The 12,259-nt window shown below is 32.6% G+C and overlaps 1 protein-coding gene across 2 annotated transcripts; it reads right to left on the minus strand.

The window, feature by feature from the left end:
- Positions 1–160: 160 nt before the first annotated feature.
- Positions 161–12,215, minus strand: LOC133197624 (sphingomyelin phosphodiesterase 4-like). Of its 2 annotated transcripts, XM_061333733.1 has the most exons (18): positions 12,162–12,215; positions 11,935–12,021; positions 11,127–11,336; positions 10,783–10,879; positions 10,266–10,485; positions 9,870–10,026; positions 9,217–9,288; positions 8,977–9,024; positions 8,222–8,367; positions 7,894–7,984; positions 6,578–6,690; positions 6,238–6,361; positions 5,535–5,574; positions 5,036–5,205; positions 3,382–3,600; positions 2,825–2,977; positions 2,439–2,567; positions 161–526 (listed from the first exon to the last, which is right to left on the minus strand). In XM_061333733.1, exons 1-18 carry the CDS (start codon positions 12,192–12,194, stop codon positions 200–202), a joined length of 2,436 nt encoding a protein of 811 aa, XP_061189717.1. In that variant the 5' UTR covers positions 12,195–12,215; the 3' UTR covers positions 161–199. The 2 variants fall into 2 exon arrangements, with proteins under 2 accessions (XP_061189717.1, XP_061189718.1); XM_061333734.1 differs by lacking the exon at positions 8,977–9,024 and having other exon boundaries at positions 162–526.
- Positions 12,216–12,259: the final 44 nt, after the last annotated feature.

A 12,259-nucleotide genomic window follows, 5' to 3' on the forward strand; every position in this document is an offset into this window, starting at 1 on the left:
TTGGATCAATTAGATAATAAATATTACTGTAACAAGTGATGGTAACCCAAGAAAACTTTAGGGATACATAAATGAATATAAAAATATTATCCGTCCATTTTATTAACTTCACATTTGATGTGCATCTACAAAAACACTTTTTTTTAAAATATAAATTGCATTATTGTAAAATTTGATGAGAGAATGTCAAAATTCAAATCTAATTCATTTTAACTTTGGATCTGTGAATCATGGCAAAAAGAAATCCATACAATAATACTAATCCAATCACAAAGAAACAAAATCCCACTAGTCCCACACCCCACCACAGGGTGAGAATCAGGTAGAAAAGTCCCAAATACACCAAGGTCCGATAACTGGCCAGCAGTCGAAGGCTGAGTCGTGGTCTCTGTAATGCTCGTTTCTGTGTGCTTGATATTGGAGAATTTAATTTACTGTCCAAAGGAAGAGGTGGAGCAAAATACACCTGTGCCATCCGTCCTATAAGGTCAGTCCTGTCACATAGGTTCTGAATATCCTGACCATACTGTAAAAACATCAGAATTAAACAACCCTTATTTACTCAAGTGCTAAATAAAAATTTTATCTTTGAACCAAATATTTTCAAGCAATAATTAAATATTTCTTACAGTAAAATGTGTAAATCAAACTAGACTCTTGTACAACCCCTTACTGACAGTCATATGAATATCATAAATATCTCTATACACTCAAAGGGGTACTGGAGTAGAGCAACTTTTGAGGTCATTTGAGTCATTCAAGTCCAGTTACCTATGATTGAGATTTGACTTGTCTGTTTCATGATCCTGGGCCTGAAGCCAAGGTCAGACTGAGTAAGTCATTGCCAAGGAAAACAGTAGTTAGGTGACCATTACAGTCCATGAGTCTCTTGTATGTCACATACCAGTCTTCAAATTCCTCTTCTACATGCTCAAACTTAAGGCCATACAGACCTTTTATAAAGTTCTTCTAGAATCCTTGACCTTCATTATGATGACCTTGTGTCAAGTTTACAATAATACAATATTCTGGTCATAAATGAATGGCATGTGAAGAATAAACTAACATTCCTTATAAATGACTACAATGTAGCCACACATAGATGTCATATATGTATTTTCCCTTTCAATAACAGTGACTTTGTCTTAATAACATTGTGTTACTGCTTTGACAAAGCAATCTTTCTATAGGTATGAACATGCACTGTATCAGCAGGCAATTTCTTACCAAGTCATGGTGACTCATATACATGTAAAAAAAAAACCTATAATTTAATTTCAAGAAGGAAATTTTACAATGTGTGGAAAAAATACACATGCATATTCCCAAAAATCTAAACATGAAAGATTTTTCAGGAACTCTTTTTTATCTCTCATAAGGAAATCTGTATAAATATCACAATTTGATTTTGAGGGCCCACTGATGGCTGCTTTTCATAATCGTGAAGATAATTTGTCTGCTAGATGCAAAAATAAAATGTAAAATTTAGAGATACTGAGAGTGGGCTCTCAAAATATCCTCTATTTCGCAAGCTTCCCACTTTTTCTACCACTGAAATGAACTTGTCCACATAACTTACTTGTATAAAGGTCATGACAGTTTGAGAACTTGGATATTCTTTAACTTAAATTTCATTACAAGCTTCCAGTGTTTTATGATTACAAGAAGAAGACAAGCACATGATTTACATTTTACAACAGTAACCTTCAACTTTGTCCAAATAAACTTGGGTTAAAAGTAAGACATACTCTCAGGTCTTTTGTTTGCTTTCAATGTGTCTCCATTACAAAGTTGTGGATTAGACACTATTTAACAAATGGAAGGAAGGAGAGACAAAGAACTTCAAAGACAATTCCTATATAGATGTACTAGTATAGTAACCAAACTTTTTTTAAGAGTCTGATGATATAATGCATTTCCAATGTATCATCATCTTGTCTCACTCTAAAGGACATAAATTTTACAAATTTGGTAAAAGGGTGGCTGAATGCCATGGACTAATAAAAGTTTTTTTTATTATTATTTAATTTTCAAGATTCATTGTATGGATCACCTTCACTGAGCTCTGAACCCAGGAAACATAAATTTAATAATTTTTGTACAGCACTTATTTGTCATTTATAATTGTGCATACAGTTTGTCTGCAAGATGTTCAAAAGTAAAGAAGATTGTAAAGAGGAAAGAAATCATGATAATTTGGAGATTATGACCCCCATTTTTAGGCCCCATGAGCTGGATACCATGACAATCACTTCTAGCCTTGTAACCATAAACACAATATATCAAACACTGAGCTGTACTGTCGGAAAAGAAGCCAAAAATAAATAATCAGAGTTTACAGACTCATGTGCAATCATGGGAGGTAAACAATGATGGACAGATGGAAAGTAATACATGTATCAAATAGCCACCTGTGTGACTCAGGTGATTTAACCTACCTGAGTATTAACGAAGTTACAGAATTGATGAAGCAGACGAACTAATGTGGCATTTTCAAAACTTCTGATTGGCTGTAAATCTGGGTCACCTTGATACACAACATCAAACTTCCTCATCTTATTCTTCAACTAAACAAAAAAAAAATTGTGAATTTAAGCAAACTTTTTACAAATATTCCAACTATTCTTAGCTAAGGTTCATAATCCTTTTAGACCCTTAATGGTATTATTGTGTTCCCCTCTCAAATTTAATACACAGCTTGACAAGATAAAATACATTATTCAATAAAATAATAAAAACAACACAGTTTCAATGATTGATAAAATAGTAAAACACTGCATTTCTCTTCACTGTCTATTACATCATTTAATAAGGAGAATCTGACCTGATATCTTCCATGAGGTGTCAGTGTAAACCCCTCCTCTGTCTCCTCACAGTCTGGTATTGTATTTGACAACAAAGAGCTCTCCAAAAATGAGGACTGCTCAAATTGATTTGGTGAAGACATTTGTTTTGAAGGAAAAGAATGAGTTTCAATCTACAAATACCCAAAAATGCTGTTAATATAAAGTAGAAATAACCAGTGAGCAAGTCTGCATCGTTAAAGGGATGAGAACAAAACTTGACAAAGAAAAATGTATTAAGAAAAATGAAAAAAAAAAAAAAACGACAGTAATTAAGAAATTTCAAGATCCTCTCTAAATGACAGAATGATGTTACCATCTTACTACTTTTTCATTCTCTTGAGATATTTCTATTTAACATAATAACTCGTACATTCTTTGTTGTGCAATGATTTCAAAATATTTATTATTTGATTTTGCATGCACATTTAGTGCAATTTATATGAAGAGCAAACTAAAATTGTCCAATTCTTGGATCATTCTATGTAATAAATATCCTCCTATATGAAGAATCGATGAGTGTGAAATCCATTCCTACCTCAAATATATAGCATATGTTAGAAGCTGCTGTGTCCAAGTATGACTGAACTTTTTTAACTTCTGACGGAGACATGTCCCCCATGCTCTGGTCATCCTGGAACCAAGATGACACGTCAAATATGGCTGCTAATCCTGACTTTCTGGTCCTATTAATAGATTCTTCATAGGCTACAAGGGTTTGTTTGGCAACTTCTATATGTCCTAAAATAGCTTTCATCTGAAAAGTAAGTCCATAATGTCAACCTCAAGAAAAAGCAAAGCAAAATTATCACTTTGTTCACTTCTCCATCCATCTGATGATCAACACATTTATATAAGTATCTTTTTGATCAACATGTAGGAATTCATATCTACATGTAGTATGTGTATAATAATGTTTTAGGACATCTTAAGGAAAACATACAGATTTGATGTCCCCATGTCAAAGATCAAGTTAATTAATATGATCATTTATGTGATGTGATATCCTAGTAATTTTACCGGGTTGCAAATAACCACTCACCCACTCGAAAATATAAGTAATTTTGTCTGTGACCGACCAAATCTTAAGAATGTTACTGCCAACATGCAATTTGAACGAATTTTATTGGAATTTTTTTAATTTACTGTGGTTTGCTTCTAATATTAAAGGCATTTTCATTTTCACTATTTCCTACACACTCAGAGCTCCTTGCATGGCTCGTACCTTGCACACTGGAGCATAGTGGAGTCAGCTGAGGATTGCAGATTGATTATCTATCTGCAAACCATTTTGTAGAGCCTAAATCGCATCATTATTTCCATGTGGTATCAAAGTGAAGGAAAATGCATTAAACAGGAAATTTCATACAATGATGAGGTCTAAATCCACAGAAAAATGGAAGACTGTGGACAGGAAAGTAGATGTACTTCTCAGAGACTTTGATATGAAAAGATGAAGATTTAATTACCAAGTGGACAGAAAATTGTGGGCCACAAAATATCAATGTATAAAGCTGGCAAAACTTGAGAAGTTGGGGGCCCACATGGTCCCTAAGGTTTTAAAAGTTATTTGCCACCCAAATTCTATCTCTCAACTTAAATTACTTGACAGAGACTTCACATTCACTACATACATATAGTTGGAGAATGGCTAGAGGAAGATGCCTATAAATTTTGAGGTCCCTTATTGAAGGTTCAAGACAAAGGGTAATGACTACTGATATGACCATTCCATGATTTTTTTTGTTTATACAAGTTGTCTCATTTGTAGACTACATGTATGTGTTCGTCCTAAGGGGAACAATGGTTAAAGAACAGTTACTGTACTTATAACTTTTTGGATCATTCAGTCGAAAGTCAAAATAATTTATTTACCAGGTACTTGACATGAAGCAAAATGTTGAGAATGCTGCATGTTCTTGATGTTAAGAGTTTATAAGGAGAAACATGTACCCAGGTCAGCAAAGCCATATGAATTTGTCAGTTTTGGTTTTGTGTCTAAGTTAAACTTTCTCTTTAAAACAAAAACAAATTCTCAGCAAATCCAGATTTACCTATATTTCAACATTATTTTCCTGAAAAGAAAGAGCTACTCTTTTTTGAGATATCACAGGGCTCAGATAGCTAAACCTGAAACTTGTATGTTGCATGTATCAACATTATTTTTCCTATAAGTAAAATCTACCACTTACCATTTGAATCATTTCTTCACTGTACATTCTGCAATACTGAAATCCAGGCTTCTCTAGCTCTGAAATCTGTGAGTGGAGGGACAGACTAGCCTCGGGGGAGATGTAGCTCCCTCCCAGGTCATGACTTCCTGGACGTCCTAACCTTATAGCATTACACATTTCCCTCTCGGCTACAAATCAAAATCAATGTCATTTGTGAAGTGTATCTGTTTGAATTACAATTTTTTTCCACGACTAGTGTTTGAAATTTTGAATTTGAATTTACCAGAGGCTTCAGATTAGGTGTTCCTACTATCACTATAATGTTATAATTACAAAATGACTTGAACAATTACAAGCTTCTTTTATACAGAATCATGGACAATTCAAAACTTTATAACAATATACATGTTATGGGGTACATTTTAAGCTAAAAATTTAACAAAACGATTTCATTTTTTTTCTTATTCTTTTTACTCTGAAATGAGATATTTGCAAAATAGATTCTGAAAGTTTATACCTCTAAATACCATGTTTGATAAGTTTGGCAGACTATACACCTGTGTAAACAAAAATGTACATGTAAATACGTGTATGTTACAGAACAAAATTAAAACAATAAACCAATCAATCTTTCTATTGTGAATGAACAACTTTAAATATCTGGAACTTTTCATCAACATGATCAAACAGTAAATGAAACTCGCTTCTTCTGTATCGGATTCACTATATATACATTTGTACATGGTGTAATATTTCACATGAAAAGAAGATTTCAGAAATCCAAAAAACTGTGATAAATGTCTTAATAAATGTTTGACTTTCATCAAATTAACAATTTTTCAAACATATTGTACATGTTTATCTCATATATTGTGTGACAGGTTAACACAAAGTTGTCAAAAATAAGGTTAAAACTATCAAAACTATCTACACCAATTTTCTATGTATGACACTGAACTTTGAAATCAGCTGCATACATGCACAAATACATTTAGTGTAATGAAAACAAAACTGAATACAAAGAACTGATTACCCAAGCAAAATGACTACCTCTTTAATGCACTGCAATGGTTGAATATTTATTAAATGTAATAAAAGTTGATGTTATAAATTGAGCCTTCCGAATAACAAGACAAATATTTACATCAAATATGATTTTCTTGCATTTTAAATACCTGGCACATACATGTATGTAGCAAAGTTTATTTTTATACTCGTACCTTGTTTGCCCTGTAGAGCATGCAGGCATTAAATTGTGTAGTGAGATCCATTCTGAATACTCTCTGTGTAAACTCCTGATACAACACTGTATAAAACAGCAGGTTATCCTCCACAAAAGGAAACCTACAATCATGTATAGAGTATATAAATATTGTATATTAAAATTACTATAATATTGTACTACAATGTATTACTCCAGTCACTGAAACATACATGTAGTTCTGCATTAAAAATCTTAACTTTTTTCCCTTTATGAAAAATCATTATAGTAGTTTCCCTTTCTAGGGAAACCTGAATGCTTTTCTTCCTTTCCTGGAGTGAGTGTTTTGTAATACTGACCATTTTTCCTCTACTGTTTTATTGTCACCAACATCACTGTCCCTACAGCCTGTCTGTGACTTGCTGTAAATGTAACGCCATGGCTGAATGTACGTTAACCATGTCTCTAGAAGCTACAAGAAAAGTAAGTTTTAAAAATACAGTCCAGCCTCATTAATCCAGACATCAATAATCAGAACACTTCAACAGTCTGAAAGCTTCATTTTCTGGATGAAATTTTTTGAGGAACAGAATTTATTTATGTATATCTACCAATTATAAAGGGTCTGTGTTAGTAATCTAGGGACTCCATTAATCTGGACAATTTTTGGGGGGAACATGTGCATCTGAATTATGGGGCTTGACTGTACATATTCTCACTATGTCATTTCACCTTTAAAATCGAGCATCACAGTTTTTCATAACTTGATTTCCATATTACATATTCATTGATTGGATGTTTGATTTCCATGAAATTATTATTACATTGCATATGGAACACAGAACACACCAATACATGTACTACTGACAGTACTACTATGATTATTTGTGCTGAATGATTGTTTACAGTAAACAACACATGGTTATTCAAAGCCTGTTTTACTTCCTATAATCATAATGTCATATTGTTATAGCAACCTTCTGAATACATTTTCTCTCAAAATACAAGGACGGAACCTTTTAAATACATGTACATGTATTTTAATCTATTTAAATAATTTTGATCAACACATCGAAGTGCTAATGTTTCTTGAACAGGAGGAATTATCAACTTAAATGTATAGAATATAAATGACTTTTTTTTTTCTAACTTTCACTTGCAAATGTGCATCTTTATACCTTAGTAGTTTTCATGTTGTAATTTTTTTATACTAGCTCCACCTTGTTAAAACACAACTGAATATGACACATGATTATAGGAAGTAAAATGGGCTTTAACTGGCCACATGCTTACTATGAATGCTGTACAAGTGAAAATTTATTCCATGAGATTTTTCACACTATAAGTGGTATTGTTGGGTTGTTGGGCTTTGTGTTTCATATGCAAAGTAGAATTCATTTCATTGAAACCATACATCCAATAGATAAGTAATATCATAATGGTAATCATTTTATGAAACTTGAGCATCCTTGCTTAAATGATCTGACACCCTGTTACTGGAATGATAAATTATAGTACAGTGTACATGTACTTTAAAAATTGTAACATATTTTGCCAGATTTGAAAAGCTAAATGCATGAACATGTATTTGAGAACTTTCTTTCATGGTAGGGAATGAGAGGGAAAATATTTATGATTTTGAGTCCTTAACTGATTTAAAGAATATTCAACTTACAAGTCTGAAGGAACAGTCCAGTGGCCATCTATCAAAGCCATGGCGAAGGAATGTGTAAAGCTTCTTCTGTATGACATACGGTATCAGAGACCTGTCAATAAAGCCCTGCTGATTAGTTAAAACCTACTTAGAGGAGACAAGTATCTTTTATCCTAGTAACTGATGTGAAGGTGATTTTTTTTTATCAAAGATTAAAAGCCTAGAATTATGCTGCTAAATCCAGTAAGGTTTTTTTTTTGGTCTTTACATGACATTTTTCCAAATTTAATTACAGAAGAGAAGTAAGTTTATTTCTGCAACAGAAAAGAATATTAATTGCTGTACTGACTTTTTGAACTCGTCTAGTGTTGACGTGATTTGACTTTGATATGGTGAGGACACCACCTCAGGTTTGGCCGTGTTGACAAAGTTATGGACGTGTTTCACCAGCAATCTCACGAGGCGTACATGGTTTGTGCTGGGCATGAAATTCTCCTGAAAGATGGCAATTATCTGAACACATTAATGGAATTCACATATGAAATGTATAAAAGTACTTAACAGTTAACTATCATCTTTATCGAATAAGAAAAATACTATTATTTCTGTAATGTAGTATTTACATGTATACATGTACTCTCTTTTCCCAGTGATTTATAGGTTAAAAGCTATAAATACCTGAAACATTGTATGCATGCCAATTTCAGACCCAAACACATTTAACATTTGGATTTGCATGCTCAATGTGTAATGTATGAATGCTGTTTGTGTATTAGTTTAAAATTTTTAAATTTGGCTTAGCATAATAGTATTACAGTAGTTTCTTTAAAAGAAAAGAAAAAACATGCAAAATTCATTTTTTTCAACAACTATTGCATGCATAGCATCTAAATTGTATATATATGTACACAGGTATATTTTTCTGTCCATCCAAAATCATACACCATTAAAAAAAATTCAGCTTTTTTTTCTCTTTTCTTTTTTAAGCTACAACCACATATCATTATTCAAAAATTCTTTTTTAAACAAAACTGAAGACTGTATTACAAGCCAAGCTGGTTTACAGGATAACATGACTACAGTAATGTGTACCAAAGTACTCACAAACCAGTATTGGTACGGCCCTCTTTGTAATCTCAGGACATACGGTGGCTTGTCAGATAAAACACTAATATTTAAGTACATGTATTACACACTTAATATTTCAAGATTTGCAACAGAAATTTATTGTTTGTTTATTTGCTCTTGCATACTGTACTGTCTAAAAATTCCTAAGAAATTTTCATCTGATTACTTCCAAATGCACTGATGGGAACAAAATACTGAACTTTTGTCAAAACTTACCGAGGCTGTATGAGAAAATGATTGTCGGTCAATGCTTATGGGATTCTGGTTCAACCAAAACTCAGCAAACACCTACATGTACCGGTACATGAAAATAAAAATAAATGCTCTTAATAATGTATTTTAAAACTACATTTCACTCTTTCAATTTTTAAAAAGCTCAAAAACATTATAATTTGAAATAAGAACTCAATGCAATACTGTATAAGTGGAATTTTTAGCGAAAAGAAGATTTAGCGATTTGTCCTTAAAAATCAGTATTTAATTTTAGCGAGGAGTAATTTTAGCGATTTCATGGTGCACAGAAAGATAACGGTAACCTCCAATACGGAATAAAATATTAGCAATATTTAATTTTAACGATCTCAATACCCTTGCTAAAAATGCCAAAATTGAATCCTCGCCAAAATTTCTGCATATACGGTATTTTATAAACTGAATTTCAAGTTCTTTTATATAGTGTTCAATGAATGGCAAAAACCAAGGTGCAAATGAGCATTTAGCTTAGAAAAAATACTAAAAATGGCCTAATACTAGACTTTTTTACATCTTAATGAAAATTCTGAAGAAATTTTTGATGAAATCCAGAAACCCTGCCTATACACTTCAACAAGGAAACCTGGCTTATTTCAATATAATGTCTTGAGCCTTACCTGTATAAGAGTGTCCGATCGGTATGTCTCAGTTGTCTCCCCCTGACTGATAACTGCTGCTGTCTGGGCATGCTGTTTCTGGGCTGATACGAAACTGGACTTCAGCAGACTGGGTCGCTGTGGGGAGGGGGGAGACGTTGGCATATTGAAGGACTTCCTGTAATGTGGGAATATCTTTACATAGAAATCATTCTGTAACATTTTCACATTTTTTTTCTTTATCACCCTATCTTATTTCTTTTTAATGACAATCATAAAGTTCTTTTTTCTTACTTTAATAAGATTTTAAAACATTGCTCATTTGATTTCATTACTCAGATATTTTCCAGAAATTAGATTGTGGAGAAGTTTTATAAATTTTATGGATTCTGTGAACAAGGAAGGCTTGATTATTACCCCGCCATTGGAGAGTGGGCAACTGGACTGCGTACAAGTGCTTGAACTATGGGCATCTTGGGCAGACTGTCTTTATTCAATGGCAAGAAAAAGTTTAGGTAATCATCAATAAGAACTGGGTAAAGGGAATCAGTTATGTTATTCCAGGTACTGTTGTGTCTCTGAACACTAGGATTGACTAGATGGTAGGCAAGGTGAAACATATACAGCTCATAGGCATCTAATCAATAAGTCAAGGCCAACAAATAAAACCATCAATCTGTAAAGTAAGTTGTATATGGTACATCTATTTTACAATCAACTGAATACAATTCAAATAAAGTTGAACTTTGTTATCTCAAACACCGTTATCTTTGATGCATGCCATATGTCAAAGTGATATGGCAGTCCCAATCACTTTTTCTTTATGGTTTTTAACCTTGTTATCTCAAATCCTTGGACATCTTTGAGTTTTATCTTGGTCCAATGGAGATCGAGACAACAAGGTTTTACTGTATTGTGTTAAGGTCAAGGATACTAAGTACAATGACTGGTCGGCCAAAATTCAGATACTGAAGTTTGTTGGCATAAAAAATTGGTAAACTGCCATCTTCAATCAAATGTTGCGTTGGTGTCTGTAAGATTGAAGTCATATACAATACAAATTAAAGTGAATATTTCAATCATATTACAGAAACCTATAAATCAATTAAGAATTTAAATTAATTTTATTTTAATTATAAATACTTTTTACCAAGATGTATATACATGTATCTGTCCTGAACCTACATGTATTTAAATTTAACCATTAAAAAATTACTATTACTATTTGGTGTACAAAAATCAGAACATAAAAGGAATACATTTTTATGTAATGCTTACAGGTAGACTGTTTATTGGAAATTCGTAGAATGAATCTGTCATCAGTGTGTACACTAGAGACAGGAGAGTTCCCTCAGGGGCTAGTAGTCTTCTGATGTTATCAAAGTCCTGTGAATTGGAGGATCTGTTGATCAGGTCTAACCCCCAGCCTGGATTTTGTCCATACCCAAATATGTTCTCCAGTAAATAAGGCAGGACATTCTTCAATTCCTAATGGAAGGAATATTCTCAATTCAGATGTAAAGTTTATTTCAATACTAGTTAACACTGTGTGAGTAGTTGATACATGAATGAGATAGAAGTTGAATGTAAACTGAAGGCATATTGTTGAACAAAAAATATTTGTTTGCAGTTGAAATTTTCCTTATTATTGCCACTCATAATATTTGAGATATATGTGCTGTTAGCCAGGCTAGCTTAAATGTGAGGAACTGATGCTTATTTTAATGACAACAATTAAAAACAGTTTTACATAATGTGAACAATAGATCAGTGTTTTGCAATTTAATATGAAAATGAAATGTCTTATCAAATTGGCATGTAATTTATAATCTTGATAATTATTTTCAGAATGAAATGATTAAACCAATACATTTTAAGAGCATAGGAATACATACAGTGTAATATATTTTTCTTACCTGCAGGCAAAATAAAGTTTGAAGTTCAAAGCTCATTACTTTTTCATCTTGTAAAAAAAACTCCTCCTACCCAGCTCAAAAATTATGAGTCAGAGCCTCAGAAGAAACAAAGACTTATTTAATTATGGGCTGAGCTATAATGAATGGAAAAAGAAAACATGTAGTCGTACCTTAGTACTTGTATTCTTCAAAACTTTTTCCAGTTCTAAGCACCTCTGGTATAAAGGTTTTATAGAATTCAAACTCTGAACTTGTGTCTGAAAAATTAATACACAGAACAATCAACCCTAAATTGTAATACTGATTGGCACAAAATGTCTCCTGCATAGTGAGGTTTACGACAACATTTAATGAAGAGAGTACATTTGAGTTTAAATCTACACATAAAGGTATTTACCAAAATTTGATTTCCAATCATGGAAGCCGCCATTTTTAAAAAATTCTACATTAACTCGATCATCGAATGCTTCATATTTCTACATGCTTATTTGAGGA

This window comes from Saccostrea echinata, unplaced genomic scaffold (genome assembly GCF_033153115.1).
Source record: "Saccostrea echinata isolate AGI-Se365-2 ecotype Australia unplaced genomic scaffold, CSIRO_AGI_Sech_v1 ptg000030l, whole genome shotgun sequence".
Taxonomy (NCBI): domain Eukaryota; kingdom Metazoa; phylum Mollusca; class Bivalvia; order Ostreida; family Ostreidae; genus Saccostrea; species Saccostrea echinata.

Coding starts and splice junctions, on each gene's coding strand:
- LOC133197624 (XM_061333733.1), bottom strand. CDS start 12,194: ATGGCGGCTTCCATGATTGGAAATCAAATTTTG. Junction 10,486..10,782: donor CCGACCAGTCATTGTACTTA/GTATCCTTGACC, acceptor CTTATTGATTAG/ATGCCTATGAGCTGTATATG. Junction 527..2,438: donor GTAACTTCGTTAATACTCAG/GTAGGTTAAATC, acceptor ATGTTTTTACAG/TATGGTCAGGATATTCAGAA.